A 16,626-nucleotide genomic window follows, 5' to 3' on the forward strand; every position below is an offset into this window, starting at 1 on the left:
CTCATTCCAGAGCTCTCCTTCATTTGAAAAAGGCTCTCTTCCTGTACATAAATGCCCTTGAGATATTTAAACGTTTCTATCATGTCTCCTTTCTCCCTCCTTTCTTCCAGCCTATACATGTTGAGGTTCATAAGTCTGTCCCTATAATTTTTGCATTCAAGACCGCTTACTAATTTCGTAGCCGCCCTCTGGACTGACTCCATCCTGTTCATATGTTTCCGTAGGTGCGGTCTCCAGAACTGCACGCAGTACTCCAAATGAGGCCTCACCAGAGACTTATACAATTGCACTATCGCCTCCTTTTTCCTGCTGGTCATGCCTCTCTTTATGCACCCAAGCATCCTTCTGGCTTTGGCCGTCGCTTTTTCTACCTGTTTCAAAGCTTTAAGGTCGTCAGACACAATCACCCCCAAGTCCCGCTCTTCCTTTGCACACTGAAGCACTACACCCCCTATACTGTACCGTTCCCTCGGATTTATGCGATTCAAGTGCATGACCCTGCATTTTTTTTGCAAGCATGCTATAACCACCAGAGCAGTAATCAACCCCAGAGCGGGGAAGGAGTTGCAATTAAGTTCACAAGCAGATTGTAATTCTGCTCAAGTTATTTACGCAATACAATGCCCTTGCCCAAAGTGGTATACTGGTCAAACTAAGAGAAAAGTAAAACAAAGGATAGCAGAAAACCTCATCAACTTAAGGATGTCAAACCGAGATGCGCCATTGGTTGATCATTGGGCAAACTGCAAACATACCGAATTGCATTTAAAGTATGTGGTCCTGTATCAAATAGAATTGGAGTGGGGAGGTGATGTTTCAGTATTACTTACACAGAGAGGAAGGAAAGGAAATTAAATCAGAGGAGGGCGGGACACTGAGAAGGAAGGGAAGGCTGGAGGTGAGGCTGCTGCTTTCACTGCCGTTGCGACTTGAGGTAAAATAAATTTTAAACGCTGGGCGGCAGGAAGGAGGGCTGTTGTGTGAGAAGAGGGTGGGCAGGTCAGGCTGGGGTTGGAACTGGAACTCGGGGACTGAAAAGGGGAGGCAGATGGGGCGAGTCACTAGACATGGATGGGAGGGGAGAGCAGAGGAGCATCACTGGACATGGATGGGAGGGTAGGGTTGGAGCTAGAACTTCCAATGCGTTCTGGGTGGGTGATGGGTCCCAAAATATTAGGGGTGCTCGAGCACCCACAGCACCCACGGAGTCGGCCCCTATGCCCCTACATAAGACTCTGGTGAGACCTCATTTAGATTATTGTGTATAATTCTGGAGACCAAACCTTCAAAAAATAAACAGGATGGAGTCGGTCTAGAGGACAGCTACTAAAATGGTCAGTAGTCTTCATCATAAAGTGTATGGGGACAGACTTAAAGATCTCAATAAGGAGAGAAGATATATTTTAGAGACATTTAAATACCTACATGGCATAAATGGACAGGAGGCAAGTCTCTTTCAATTGATAGGAAGCTCTGGAACGAGGGGGTGTGGGATGAAGGTGAAAGGGGACAGACTCAGGCTCCTCGTCTTTCCACCAAAACCCACTTCTCCTCTTCCTTATCTCAGTTGATAACACCCTCATCCTCCCCGTCTCATCTGCCCGCAACCTCCCTCTCCTTCTCTGCGCATATCCAGCAGATAGCCAAGACCTGTCACTTCTTCCTCTTTAACATCAGCAAAATTCGCCCTTTCCTCTCTGAACACACCACCCGAACTCTCGTCCACGCTCTCATTACCTCTCGCCTTGACTACTGCAACTTACTCCTCACCGGCCTCCCACTTAGCCATCTATCCCCCCTTCAATCTGTTCAGAACTCTGCTGCACGTCTCATATTCCGCCAGAACCGATATACTCATATCACCCCTCTCCTCAGGTCACTTCACTGGTTTCCAATCAGATACCGCATTCAGTTCAAGCTTCTCCTTCTTACCTACAAATGCACTCAGTCTGCTGCCCCTCACTACCTCTCTACCCTCATCTCCCCTTACGTTCCCGCCCAAAACCTCCGTTCTCAGGACAAATCCCTCCTCTCTGTACCCTTCTTCACCACCGCCAACTCCAGGCTCCGCTCATTCTGCCTCGCCTCACCCTATGCTTGGAACAACCTTCCTGAGCCCTTACGCCAAGCCCCCTCCCTGCCCATCTTCAAATCCTTGCTCAAAGTCCACCTCTTCAATGCTGCATTCGGCACCTAACTCTTACCGTTCAGTAAATCCAGACTGCCCCATTTTGACCGCCCCTATCGGACTGACCGTTCATTTGTCTCTTAGATTGTAAGCTCTTTGAGCAGGGACCTTCCCTCTATGTTAAATTGTACAGCACTGCGTAACTCTAGTAGCGCTTTAGAAATGTTAAGTAGTAGTAGTAGTAAGTATCCTGAGGAAATACTTCTCATGGAACGGCCTCCCGATGGAGGTGGTGAAGACGAAAATAGTATCTTAATTCAAGAGAGCTTGGGACAAGTACATAGGATCACTTAAGGAGTGACAGGGAGAACAGATGGCATGGATGGGCAGACTGGAGAGGCCATATAGTCTTTGCCTACATTTTTCTCTGTTTCTTTTCATTAAATGGTTATTAGTTAAATTTTACCTACATTTACTATCACATAACTATGGGCTTCTTTTGCAAAGCTGCACTAGCGATTCCCACATGGCAACTGAGAGGAAGCCCAGAGGAACCGAATGGGTTTTCCTCATTTGCCAGGCAGGAATCGCTAGCATGGCTTTGTAAAATAAGCCCTGTGTTTCCCCCACAAACGGAAAACTGTTGCAGACTTTGACGTGTTTTCTAGCAGGACACCTAGAGGGTGTGATTCAGTGCTCACATGCTAACATGCCTGAGACGCTAGTGGCTTATTACACTGTAACTGCGGGGAGCCTTGCGTGAAGCAGCCTCAGTGTGTCCTTCTGAAGAGAGTGATCATTCTGGGTTCTTCACACACCCTCAAGAAATATAGAACTGAGTTGTAGGAGGTGCTGGAAGATTCAAACTCATGCTTATACTCACATTGTCATGACTGAGCATCACCCCTTTTGGGTTCCCCGTGGTCCCTGATGTGTAGATCAAGGTACAGCACTGGTTGGCTTTCTGGGAGACGATTATTTCATCTAGCCATGAATCCAGAACATCTGAGCCCAGCTGAATGAACTCCTCCCACTGAACACAGAGAAAAAGAGACCATCACAGACAGATAATCAGAAGTCCATACACAGAATACAAACCAGTCAACCCATAAGTACATAAGTATTGCCACACTGGGACAGACCAAAGGTACATCAAGCCCAGCATCCTGTTTCCAACAGTGGCCAATCCAGGTCACAAGTACCTGGCAAGATCCCAAGACAGTACTATACATTTTATGCTACTTATTCTAGAAATACGAAGTGGATTTTCCCCAAGTCCATTTTAATAATGGTCTATGGACTTTTCCTTTAGGAAACCGTCCAAACCTTTTTTAAACCCTACTAAGATAACCGCCTTTACACATTCTCTGGCAAAGAAATTTCAGAATTTAATTACACATTGGGTGAAGAAAAATTTTCTCTGATTCGTTTTAAATTTACTACTTTGTAGCTTCATCGCATACCCCCTAGTCCTAGTATTTTTTGAAAGAGTAACAAACGATTCACATCTACCCATTCCACTCCATAAACTCCTTCCACTGAACACAGAGAAAGCATACAAGTATTACCATACTGGGACAGACCAAAGGTCCATCAAGCCCAGCATCCTGTTTCCAACAGTGGCCAATCCAAGTCACAAGTACCTGGCAAGATCCCAAAAAAGTACAAAACATTTTATATTGCTTATCCCAGAAATAGTGGATTTTCCCCATGTCCATTTAATAATGGTCTATGGACTTTTCCTTTAGGAAGCCATCACAGACAGATAATAGAAGTCCGTACACAGAATACAAACCAGTCATCCCACTGCATGAAGAGAATAAACAAAGACTGTCACAGAGAGACAAGGGTTAATACACATGGAGGGGCATAATCGAACGCGAACGCCCATCTCCATGGGCGTTTATCTCCGAGGATGGGTCCGCGAAGGGGCGGGCCAGACCATATTTTCGAAAAAGATGGGCGTCCATCTTTTGTTTCGATAATACGGTTTGTGCCGGGCAAATGCATCGCATTTGGGCGGATTTGAGCTGGGTGGTATCGGTTTTCAGCGATAATGGAAACTGAAGGCGCCCAGTTCAAAAACAAACAAATCCAAGGCATTTGGTCATGGGAGGGGCCAGGATTCGTAGTGCACTGGTCCCCCTCACATGCCAGGACACCAACCGGGCACCCTAGGGGGCACTTGTAACAATTAAAAAAAAAATGAAATACCTCTCAAGTCCATAGCTCCCTTCCCTTGGGTGCTGAGCCCCCCAAATCACCCCCCCCCAAAACCCACTCCCCACAACTCTACACCAGTACCATAGCACTTATGGCTGAAGGGGGGCACCTAGATGTGGGTACAGTGGATTTTGGGGGCGGTTTGCAGCGCTCCCATTTACCACCACAAGTGTAACAGGTAGGGGGGATGGGCCTGGGTCCACCTGCCTGAAGTCCACTGCACCCACTAACAACTGCTCCAGGGACCTGCATACTGCTGTGATGGAGCTGGGTATGACATTTGAGGCTGGCGTACAGGCTGGAAAAAAAAGTTTTTAAAGTTTTTTTTTTTTTGAGTGGGAGGGGGTTAGTGACCACTGGGGGAGTCAGGGGAGGTCATCCCCGATTCCCTCCGGTGATCATCTGGGCAGTTGGGGCACTTTTTGGGGACTTGTTCGTGAAAAAAAATGGTCCAAAAAAAGTGACCCAAATTCTCGCTTCTGGCGACCTTCTTTTTTCCATTATCGGCCGAGTGCGCTCATCTCTCCTCGGCCGATAAACACGCCCCAGTCCCGCCTTCACCACGCCTCTGACACACCCCCGTCAACTTTGTCCGTTCCCGCGACAGATTGCAGTTGGAGGCGCCCAAAATCGGCTTTCGATTATACCGATTTGGGCGCCCATGAGAGAAAGGCACCCATCTCCCGATTTGGGTCGAAATATGGGCGTCTTTCTCTTTCAAAAATAAGCTGGATGGAGTGCCTGTGTCATCTAGTCTCCTTTACAGAAGTGTGCATCTCTGTGTTTTGAACCTTCGAGGAAGCACCACAGAGAACGTTCTGAGCGGGCTACAGGGCTAAGGTGTCAGATGTTAGGCCTGCAGATCATCCCTAGCATGTCAAGTTCATTCAACCGGTCTGTTTTGGGAATGGTGATGTCTCGTTCTTCAAACCAGAGAGGGAGCAAAGCACAGATCAAGAAAACCCTCTGAGCCTGAGATTCAATGCATTGCCAGTCCTGAGTCATCCAAGTGAACGGAGAAGGGGGGAAGTTCCTTTTATCTTGCTGCACCATATGCCTGGAATAGACTTCCTGAGCCGGTACCTAAGCCCCATCTCTGGCCGTCTTCAAATCTAAGCTAAAAGCCTACCTTTTTGATGCTGCTTTTAACTCCTAACCCTTACTCACTTTGTTCAGAACCCTTATTTTATCATCCTCACCTTAGTAATTCCCTTATCCCTTATTTGTTCTGTTTGTCTGTCCTAGGGTTACCATATGGCTCCAGAAAAAGGAGGACGGATTGAGCCAGCCGGGTTTTACTTCCATTGCTTGAAAGCAATGGAAGTAAAACCTGGCTGGCTCTATTACTTCCATTGAAAGCAATGGAAGTAAAACCCAGCTGGCTCAATCCGTCCTCCTTTTTCTGGAGCCATATAGTAACCCTAGTCTGTCCTAATTAGATTGTAAGCTCTGTCGAGCAGGGACTGTCTCTTCATGTTCAAGTGTACAGCGCTGCGTACGTCTAGTAGCACTATAGAAATGATAAGTAGTAGTAAGTTCAAGCCCCCAAAATGTGTAATTCTACTAATAACATTCCGACTATCAGGAAAACTAATCCATTAAATTGGAGTGAAAATACAAAAAAATCCAATTAGGTATCCTAAACCTACAAAATCATCATACCAAAATATTGACAGTATAATTAAGTATTGCTATGATTGTGTATCGTGAGAATTCAATTTTTAAAAAGATGGGGGGGAGGGGATTTAAAAGGTGGAGGCAGATGCTGCTGGCAAGTGGGGGTAGGGGGGAGGCAGGACAGGATGCTGCCTGGCAGAGAGGGAGGGAGCAGATGTTGCTGGGCAGGAGGTGGAGGGGAGAGGGAGGGAATACTCTTTGGAAAGGAGGAGAAGAGAGAAATAAAGGGAAGGGTGGAACTGAAGAAGAAACAGTTAAAACATCTTGGACTGAAAAATGAGTCATTGAGAAATGCAAGCCTAGCAGATTCCACCAGACACAGTGAAAATGGCTAAAGAGACCATAGTACTTGTAAACAGATTAAGCAATGCTTGCAAAAAATAATGGACCCAGAATAAGGAAGCCAATAGAGTGAAACTAACAGAAGCTGAAGGTTGTAATAGTTACTAGCTGACTCTTTAACAGAACTAAACCACAAAGGCTGTGCTTAGCAGAATTTGAAAGCCCGATTGTTCCTCTTACAAAGACAGCTGAGAATTAATCCAGATGTCAGCATTATCAGTCAAGATTGCAGCTTCCTCATTGTGAAGATATAATGTGGCTGACTCTTGTCACTCCTCTCTGCGCCCCCCCCCCCCCCCCCCCCAAAGAGAGGTTGCTCCCAGGAACCCTGGTCTAACAGTCACAGCCCTGGCTGTCTTTTCCTCCTCCTTTTGTAAAAGAAAAATCACTACCCAGCCCAGATAAAGTTTATTTATTTATTTGTTGCATTTGTATCCCACATTTTCCCACCAATTTGCAGGCTTAATGTGGCTTACATTATGCCGTAATGGCGATCGCCATTTCCGGATAGAGAAATACAAGTGGTATTGCGTTAAGGTGCATAAATGGTAAAGTAAAATACACAGTGGTATTGCATTGAAGTTCCTAAATGATAAACTGAATCAAACATATAAACGGCGAGTGACCGTACTCACTCGCGAATGCGCAGTAGAGACTTCCCTCTCTGCCCCGCCCCCGCTTCAATACGTGATGATGGGGGCGAGACAGAGAGGGAAGTCTCTACCGGCATGCTGCAGACGTCGGAACCGCTCCCCCTCCCCCGGAGTTGCCGTCGCCCCTCCATCTGGCCCGAGCACTGTGAACTTACATCACCACATAGCAGCAGGCACATCAGCAAAGCTGCCGTCGGGCTTCCTTCTCTGCCTTTGTCCCGCCCTCGCCGACGTTACGTCACATGAGGGCGGGACACAGGCAGAGAAGGAAGCCCGCCCCGACGGCAGCTTTGCTGATGTGCCTGCTGCTACGTGGTGATGTAAGTTTACAGTGCTGCTCGGGCCAGGTGGAGGGGGGGTGGCGGTGGCAGCGACTCCAGGGGGGGGGGCTCGGAAACCCCCCATTCCAAAAGTAGCCCGTTTTCATGGGCTCAACGGCTAGTTATAGAATAAGTTAGACAAAAGTTCATTTCCAGTATGTGAAATAAAGTGGTAGTGCGTATTGCATAACTTTAGGTTATCAGTCTAGTGTGGAGATTTCGGTTTTGTCTAGTTCATGTAAAGTCTAGTATTTAGGATGGATCATTGTGGTATGCCCTTTTGGTTTTCAGTAGTTTTCGGAAGATTGCTAGGTCATGCGTTGTTTTTATGGCCTTTGGTAGTGCGTTCCACAGTTGCGCGCTTATGTAGGAGAAGCTGGATGCATGTTTGACCTCTTTATTCCTTATTTAAGAGAACAAAAGCATCCAGGCTCCTGCTTACATCTCACAGGCACCCTTCCGCGTAGAGCAATGCAAAAACAAACTCCCCTTCCCCCACAAGGTTCTGATTCAGTCCGCTGCCCCTTTTCCTCCTGAGAGAAAAAGGTAACTAGAATTCATTTCTCCTTATCCACAGGGGAGTAAACAACAAGGCCCAGGTTAGAACTCACTCTCTCATTTTTCCCAGGAGACCCCCCTCTACCCCTCCTTCCCTCCTTAGTGCTGCTGGCAACAGGCACCAATTTACTCCAGGGCTCCCTGAGATGGCCTAAGAGTGCAGTCCAAAAATCTTCTATTTTACCTCCTCCTTGTGTTAGGGCAGAAAGGTCCATTAACTCTCCTTCCCCTTCTGCCCCCTCTGCTCTTCCTCCTCCCTTTTTCCTGTCTCCCAGTCCATTAACTCCTCATCACCTTTGTTTTCCACCTGTTCCTCTTTCCCCTGAATAATTTCCATGCACCAATCCTCCCCCCCCCCCCCCCTCGGCCCTTTGGGACTTGTAGTTCTTGGACTCCTCCTTCTCCAGATCCCCCCTTTCCGCCGGGGCACTTGGGAATTGTAGTCCTCCCTTATCCCCACAGACCTGGCCTGACTCCTCCTCCCTGGGATCCTAACCGGTCTGCCTGGTGGATCCTGGGACTTGTGAGCCCTAAGGAACTGCCGGCTACTGCTGCCCTGCTTCTTCTTTCCGGTCTGCTCCCCTCCCTGTGACCCCCCCACATAGGGTTACCATATGGCTCCAGAAAAAGGAGGACGGATTGAGCCAGCCGGGTTTTACTTCCATTGCTTTCAATGGAAAGCAATTGCGCCAGCCGGGTTTTACTTCCATTGCTTTCAATGGAAAGCAATGGAAGTAAAACCCGGCTGGCTCAATCCGTTCTCCTTTTTCTGGAGCCATATGGTAACCCTACCCCACACTCTATTGATCGATTAGCTCATGTCTAGGTTGGGGTACCTAGTCAAAATAGCCCAGATAAAAAATCCCAAACACAAAACAGCCCCAACAAAAAGAAACAAAAAAAGGCCCCTGACAAATTAGCCCCCGGCAAATCAGCCCCTAACAAAAGGGCCTGCCCACAATTTGGCCCCAGATAAATGAGCCCCCTGACAAAAGAGCCTGCCCTGAATATTTTACCTGTTCTGCTCCTGCTGTGCGTCTGAGTCCCACTGCTACTTTGATGTCTCCCCTTTGCCACCTCAGTTTCAGTGCTCACTGTCCAGAATGCCTCCCTCTTCCTCCTGTCTGCCCTGCGTGGTCGGTTATCTCTCTCGCCCTTCCCCCTCCCTCAGCGATCCTCCAACATTCCTATGGGTCAGCAGCATCGTCAACAAGGAAAATAAGCTGCTTTGGCCACCCCAGGAAGCACTCCCTCTGTTGTGTCCCACCTCATCTGAAACAACTTCCTATGTCAAAGTAGGCGGGAGGGACACAACAGAGAGAACGCGTCTGGGGCCAGCCGAAGCAGCTTGTTGCCGCTGCCAGTGGCCCACAGGAATGTTGGAAGATTGCCGGAGGGGGGGAAGGTCAAGGGAGATACCAGACCGCGGAGGGTCGGCAGGAGGAAGAGGGAGATATGATGGACTATGTTGGGAGTTGAAGGAAGAGAGAGCTCAGATGAGGGAGTGGAGGAGAAGAGGGAGAGAGACAGAGTTTTTACTTCTTATTTTTGTGAAGGGCTAGGGGCTATTTTGATAGGCGTCATTTTGTCAAGGTCCAGTTTGTTACAAGGCTATTTTGTCCAGGCTATTATGTCGGGGTGCCCTAGCTTGGTTATACTGATCTGTGACTGTTAGGGCTATAAATAAAGGATTTGTGCTGCCTGACCTCGGAGGAATTCGGGTGGGAAAGGGTTTCTTCACGTCTCCCAATTCCTCTCCTTATACAGCTCTGAATAAAAGACTGGCTTTTACTAAGTCTAAGCTGCTGATCTTTAATTTGGTGTCCTGTGTGTGGAAATCTCATCTCCACAGCTGATGGGACCAAGCCGCACCGACCAGCAACCTGAGTAAGAGCTGGCGATAGAAGTACAGGCTAAGGCGATGTTCTCCCTTGGTTTTGTAAGCAAAGCGCTATCTCTCAGCGTAGCTGCTCCCAGGCTCATGGAATGGTCCATAGACCGTTATTAAATGGACTTGGGGAAAATCCAGTATAAAATGTTTTGTACATTTTGGGGATCTTGCCGGGTATTTGTGACTTGGATTGGCCACTGTTGGAAACAGGATGTTGGGCTTGATGGACCTTTGGTCTTTCCCAGTATGGTGATACTTATTGTACTCATGAATGTGGTAAAGGCGGTTAGCTTAGCGGAGCTTAAAAAAGGTTTGGACGGCTTCCTAAAGGAAAAGTCCAGAGACCGTTATTAAATGGACTTGGGGAAAATCCACTAATTCTGGGATAAGCAGCATAAAATGTATTGAGCTTTTCTGGGATCTTGCCAGGTATTTGTGACCTGGATTGGCCACTGTTGGAAACAGGATGCTGGGCTCGATGGACCTTTGGTCTGTCCCAGTGTGGCAATACTTATGTACTTATGCTTTTTGGAGTTGCCTAATGTTAAGGAATTTCTAAGTGTTGGTGATTACATTATGCTGATCTATAACCACAGGTTTTTCTTTTCTATTTGTATATTTCTGTCTGTTTTTGCCTGCTGTGTCTGGTTGCTCATCATTATTACATTACCAATCCAACACTGCCATCTAGTGGCTAAAGGGAACATTGCAGTTGGATAAAGATTTTTATGTGGATTTTTGTGGATGAAAATAGGATGGTTTATTTATTTATTTACAGCACTTCTATCCCACTTTCTCCACCCCAGTGTTGTTTCAATGTGGCTTGCATGCAATACAATAAGACAGGTGATCTGAATTACATAGAATCGGCTTGAAGAGGGATAGGGGTAGAAGTGAGGTAAGAGGAAATATGAGGGACAGTTGTTTTTACCTATCTTATAACTGATTCAGATTGGAAATAGCTGGATTACTCCTTATAATAGTGGAAATGTTTAAAATAAACACATTTTGCAAATTTATTGATTGAGTCACATAAAGTGAATCTGGGCTTCATGGACCTGGGTATCATAGGCGCCCGGTATAAGAGGCTTGGGGAGGCTTAGCCTCCCCAGCCACAAGCCCCAAGCGTCTCTCTCTCTCTCTCACTCAGTCATCTATCATATCTCGTGGTGTTAGAGCAGCAGTGAAAAGCATTGCAGGCTGCTGGGCTCCGTGCTTTGTTTTGCCTTCTCTCTCTCTCTCAGCTTTGGCTGCCCTCATTTCCTGAGGGCGGGCCAGAGCTGAGAGAGAGAGAGAAGGCAAAACAAAGCACGGAGCCCAGCTGCCTGCAATGCTTTTCACTGCTGCTCTAACACCACGAGATATGATAGATGACGTTTAAAATTTGGAGGAAGCCTGGAACTCGAAGGGAGCGAGGGGGGGGGGGGACCCTGGAACTGTCTGTGTTGGAGGGAGGGGGGGGACCCTGGAACTGTCTGTGAGGGAGGGAAGGGGGACCCTGGACCTGTTGGGGAGGGAGGGGGACCATGGAACTGTCTGCGATGAGTCTGACTTCTTGAGGTAACTTTCAAGTTCAGTATTTTGCTTTCATATCTGTTGTGTCATGTGTTTTTCATGTGTGATCAAGATGCAGTATTCTGCTAGCGTGTAGTATTTGCAGTGCATTTTTTCTAGCAAAAAAGGTGCCGGTACTCAAATGCTTGGCCACCCTTCAGGGGTGGGGAGATCACTGGGGAATCCACCCCACAATAGCCAAGCTCCCTGCAACCAGTCACAAAATGTATGACAAGGCAGAATTGGTGTGTAGAGCCTGAGCTCTTTCATTAAAACTTGAGGTCCATGGGTCAATTTTAGCAGATAATGGAAAAGGTGCCGGTACTCAGTACCCCCAAGTACCCCCTCTAAAAAAAGCCCTGAGTATTTGCAGCCCTTTTTGTTTTGTTTTTGTTTTGTTTCACTAGGTTGTGTACTGGTGTTTTAGAGCCCGGTGTAATTGCAGTTCTGCCTTTCCATGCATAAGGTTGTAGCTCATCCTGTCCTTGGAATTAGTGCTGTTATGGTTTGTTACGGTTATGAGTGTGTTTTCTGTGTAGTGTTTTGCAGTGGAGAGATTGTGTGTTGGCCTTACTGAGGTGGCACCAAAACATCAGAAAGGGTTTTAGAGCCTAAATCATGACACACTACCTTTTGAAGGATCTACATATGGTCGTTAATAAAAGGAGCTCATTGTGAACACTATCCACCCTAAAAGGATGTTCAATGGCTCTACATGAGAATTGTGATGATATGATCCCTTGTTTCATATTGTTGACGGTCTGCATTTTCCAATGGGTGGTATATTGGTGTATTAGGTTCTGCCCAGTGTAATATGTATGGTGCAGTAAGGTTCTGAGTGTGTTTTTGCACAAAGTTGTGCATAGTGTTTTGCAGTTGAGCGATTGTGCTTAGAATATGCTTTGAGCAACCACTTTATTCTTTGACATATGATATATATCTAATATCTAAATTTAATAAAAGGTATTAATTGTGATTATTTTATTTTTACTTATTTTTTTTCTGTGTGTTGCAGACAATTATGGATGTAAGCCCCGCCCCCACCCCCCGCCCCTTTAGCCTCCCCAGACAATTGGGCCACTGACCGCCTATGCTGGGTATGATTGACCATACCTTTTTCCATGCGTTCTTATATCTTCCCACATACTGGTAGGGGACACATTTTTCTAAAGGAGAATAAAAGAGTAAGGTTACTGGATTTTTGGTTTGCAAATCTGGGATACCTCGGTTGAGTCCGAAGGGGTGGGGCACATCCTCCCCAGGGCAATTTTCTACCATAAAATCATAATCTCCTAAGAATAAATATTATGTTAATCTCGATCGTAAAAGTACATTATTTAAGTTGCTTAATATAAGATATTTAGGGTCTGGTATCAAAGACTACTTAAAAGAGAATGAATTATGCAATGAAAAAGCCAAATCAGCTGTCCTACATGTAAACATAAAGGAGGAAGTCTGTAAAGGTTGCTCAAATTTCGACACAAAAATGCAGAACTGGTAGCGTGAATTCTATGGCAGCACCTCGGACCCACTTTCCACTTTGGAATAGAGAGTAAGTCGGAATTTAGGTTCTGTCACTTATGCTATGTAAAAGGCAGGGCGTAAATGAGAGCGTGTAAATGTTACGCTTTAGCGCAGAACGTACAGCATTTTATAAGTTACGTAAGTTAAGTGTGGCACCCATTAAAAACCCCTCCCATGCCCCACCCATATCTCTGCCCTCCATGCAGTTGAATGCTATGTGGGTTCCATTCTAAGTTTGCAGAATACCACTTAGAACCCAACCAACATTTGCACGCGTGAATATAACATTACAAGCATAACTGTTAGGTATCCTGTAATCTAAGGCCACTTACATTTAGAATGAGGGAGTATAAGAGCAATTCTCCAATCTAGGCCCCCATATTTACACACCCCTTAGAACACAAGTGCATAGGAACAGCCATACAGGGTCAGACCAATGGTCCATCTAGCCCAGTATCCTGTTTCTAACAGTGGCCAATCCAGGTCACAAGTACCTGCCAGAAACCCAAATAGTAGCAGCGTTCCATGCTACCAATCCCATGGCAAGCAGTGGCTTCCCCATGTCTGTCTCAATAACAGACTATGAACTTTTCCTCCAGGAACTTCTCCAAACCTTTTTTAAACCCAGATACACTAAGCACTGTTACTATGTCCTCCAGCAACAAATTCCAGAGCTTAACTATTCATTGAGTGAAAAAATATTTCCTCCTATTTGTTTTCAAAGTATTTCCATGTAACTTTCTCAAATGTCCCTAGTCTTTGTACTTTTTGAAGCAGCGAAAAATTGGTTCACTTCTACTCATTCTACACCCCTCAGGATTTTGTAGACCTCAATTGTATCTCCCCTCATCTGTCTCTTTTCCAAGCTGAAGAGCCCTAACCTCTTTAGCCTTTCCTCATATGAGAGGAGTTACAGCCCCTTTATCATTTTGGTCGCTCTTCTTTGAAACTTTTCTAATTCCACTATATCTTTTTTGAGATACAATGACCAGAACTGAACGCAATACTCGAGGTGCGGACGCACCATGGAGAGATATAGAAGCATTATAATATTCTTGGTCTTATTTACCATCCCGTTGCTGTTTGCTTTTTTGGCCGCTGCCACACACTGGGTAGAAGATTCCAGCGTATTGTCTAGAATGACACCTAGATCTCTTTCTTGGGTGCTGACTCCTAAGGTGGACATTAGTATCAAGTAAAGCCCAGACAAAGTGATTTAACCAGGCAGCAGCCTCTCCCACCTGGTTAAGTCTCTTTGAATATTGGCCCCCTTAATTTGGGTGGGATTTGTGGAGGACCAGGTCTGGAAGAAAAGGTTATATGGAGAGCAATGAAATCCAAGAGGAATAAGGTCAGAATCAGTGGCTTCCACTCACCGTGTAGAGGTTGGGTCTCTTCTCCTTTAGGTCTCCAGAATATTGGATAATGGCCTTGAGATGAGGCAGCTTGGATTGAACCTGAGAAGGAAACACAAGGTGTAGAATTTGAATCCTCCACCACCAGACAACTCTTTCTTGCTCGTTTGTTCCCCTTAGTCCAAGTGTTTTGAGCAGTTCTCAGTTGGATTGAATGTAAACCTGAGACACTCTCTCTGCTCATATTGTACATGGAATATGTAAAACTGATGATTGTTTTAAGCGTCCTTCAATTTCATAATGACACAGGAAGGGGAAAGCAGCATCAACAGTGACACGAGCACTCCAAAGCATCAGAATGGGGCAAAGCAGGGACACCTCAAGGCACTGGACCAAAAAAAACTATGTTTTAGGAGTGGGGCAAAGTAGCACCAACTTTGGCAGACAGCCCCCAAGGCATTGAGGTGCATTAGTGTTCAGTGGGTGGGGGTGGGAGGTTCTCCAAAAATTTGGCACTGGGGGTCATTGGGCAAGGCCGCATCTAAGTGGCATCAGTTCTCCAAGGTCTCCTGAGGAACTTCACTGCACTGGTTGTCTTTGAGGGTTGATGCTGGTCATCCCCCTCTTCCTCCTTTATCCCTTTTGTGGTGCCTTGGGATGTTCTTGCTGCACCAAGTGAGGCGAGCAACTTCTGGGATACTATCAGATACGTGAATTGCATGGTAGGGGTTCACCAACTTACACCAGGCGTTGACCTCTCATAGTTGGCTATGCTGTAGATCCCAACTTATCCTACTGTTCTACAATAGCGTAGGAGCACCCTGAAGCAGGTACACAATTGACACTAACCACGCCTCATTGTGCCACCTACATCTTAGCGCCAAATTATACGGAAGTGCTAGCTGATTAGTGGAGGGAGGAACCTCTCACTTCTTGCTGATCCTGTCCAAGGAACCCCTTATCTCAGGGCTTATGCCTACTACTACTACTATTTAGCATTTCTATAGTGCTACAAGGCATACGCAGCGCTGCACAAACATAGAAGAAAGACAGTCCCTGCTCAAAGAGCTTACAATCTAATAGACAAAAAATAAATAAAGTAAGCAAATCAAATCAATTAATGTGGACGGGAAGGAAGAGAGGAGGGTAGGTGGAGGCGAGTGGTTACAAGTGGTTACGAGTCAAAAGCAATGTTAAAGAGGTGGGCTTTCAGTCTAGATTTAAAGGTGGCCAAGGATGGGGCAAGACGTAGGGGCTCAGGAAGTTTATTCCAGGCGTAGGGTGCAGCGAGACAGAAGGCGCGAAGTCTGGAGTTGGCAGTAGTGGAGAAGGGAACAGATAAGAAGGATTTATCCATGGAGCGGAGTGCACGGGAAGGGGTGTAGGGAAGGATGAGTGTGGAGAGATACTGGGGAGCAGCAGAGTGAGTACATTTATAGGTTAGTAGAAGAAGTTTGAACAGGATGCGAAAACGGATAGGGAGCCAGTGAAGGGTCTTGAGGAGAGGGGTAGTATGAGTAAAGCGACCCTGGCGGAAGATGAGACGGGCAGCAGAGTTTTGAACCGACTGGAGAGGGGAGAGGTGACTAAGTGGGAGGCCAGCAAAAAGCAGATTGCAGTAGTCTAAACGAGAGGTGACAAGGGTGTGGATGAGGGTTTTGGTAGAGTGCTCGGAAAGAAAGGGGCGGATTTTACGGATGTTGTAAAGAAAGAAACGACAGGTCTTGGCAATCTGCTGGATATGAGCAGAGAAGGAGAGAGAAGAGTCAAAGATGACCCCAAGATTTCGAGCTGAGGAGACAGGGAGAATGAGAGAGCCATCAACAGAAATAGAAAACGGGGGGAGCGGGGAGGTGGGTTTGGGGGGGAAAATGAGAAGCTCGGTTTTGGTCATATTTAATTTCCAGACAGCAATGTCAGACAAGCACGCTGAAACTTTGGTTTGGATGCAAGGTGAGATATCAGGGGTAGAAAGATAGATTTGGGAGTCATCAGCATAGAGATGGTAGGAAAAGCCATGGGATGAGATTAATGAACCAAGGGAAGAAGTATAGATAGAAAAGAGGAGGGGACCAAGAACAGAACCCTGAGGTACGCCGACAGGCAGAGGGATAGAAGTAGAAGAGGATCCACCAGAATGACCACTAAAGGTGCGGAGGGAGAGGTAGGAAGAGAACCAGGAAAGGACAGAGCCCTGGAATCCAAGTGAGGATAGGGTATCGAGAAGTATGCTGTGATCGACAGTGTCAAAAGCAGCGGAAAGATCAAGAAGAATGAGGATGGAATATTGACCTCTGGATTTAGCCAGTAATAGGTCATTGGAGACTTTAGTAAGCGCAGTTTCGGTTGAGTGGAGAGGGCAAAACCAGATTGTAGTGGGTCAAGAATAGCATGTGAGGAG

The 16,626-nt window shown here is 46.5% G+C and overlaps 1 protein-coding gene across 1 annotated transcript in view; it reads right to left on the reverse strand.

Moving 5' to 3' along the window:
- The window catches only part of LOC115462797 (long-chain-fatty-acid--CoA ligase ACSBG2-like), a 257,186-nt gene that overhangs the window by 32,337 nt on the left and 208,223 nt on the right, over positions 1-16,626 (reverse strand). The window contains exons 7-8 of the mRNA XM_030192807.1: positions 14,247-14,327; positions 3,012-3,161 (exon numbers count right to left, since the gene is read on the reverse strand). Coding sequence (XP_030048667.1) covers positions 3,012-3,161; positions 14,247-14,327 — 231 coding nt within the window. The remainder of the gene's footprint in view (positions 1-3,011; positions 3,162-14,246; positions 14,328-16,626) is intronic.

The sequence above is a fragment of the Microcaecilia unicolor genome, chromosome 2, assembly GCF_901765095.1.
Source record: "Microcaecilia unicolor chromosome 2, aMicUni1.1, whole genome shotgun sequence".
NCBI classification, from domain to species: domain Eukaryota; kingdom Metazoa; phylum Chordata; class Amphibia; order Gymnophiona; family Siphonopidae; genus Microcaecilia; species Microcaecilia unicolor.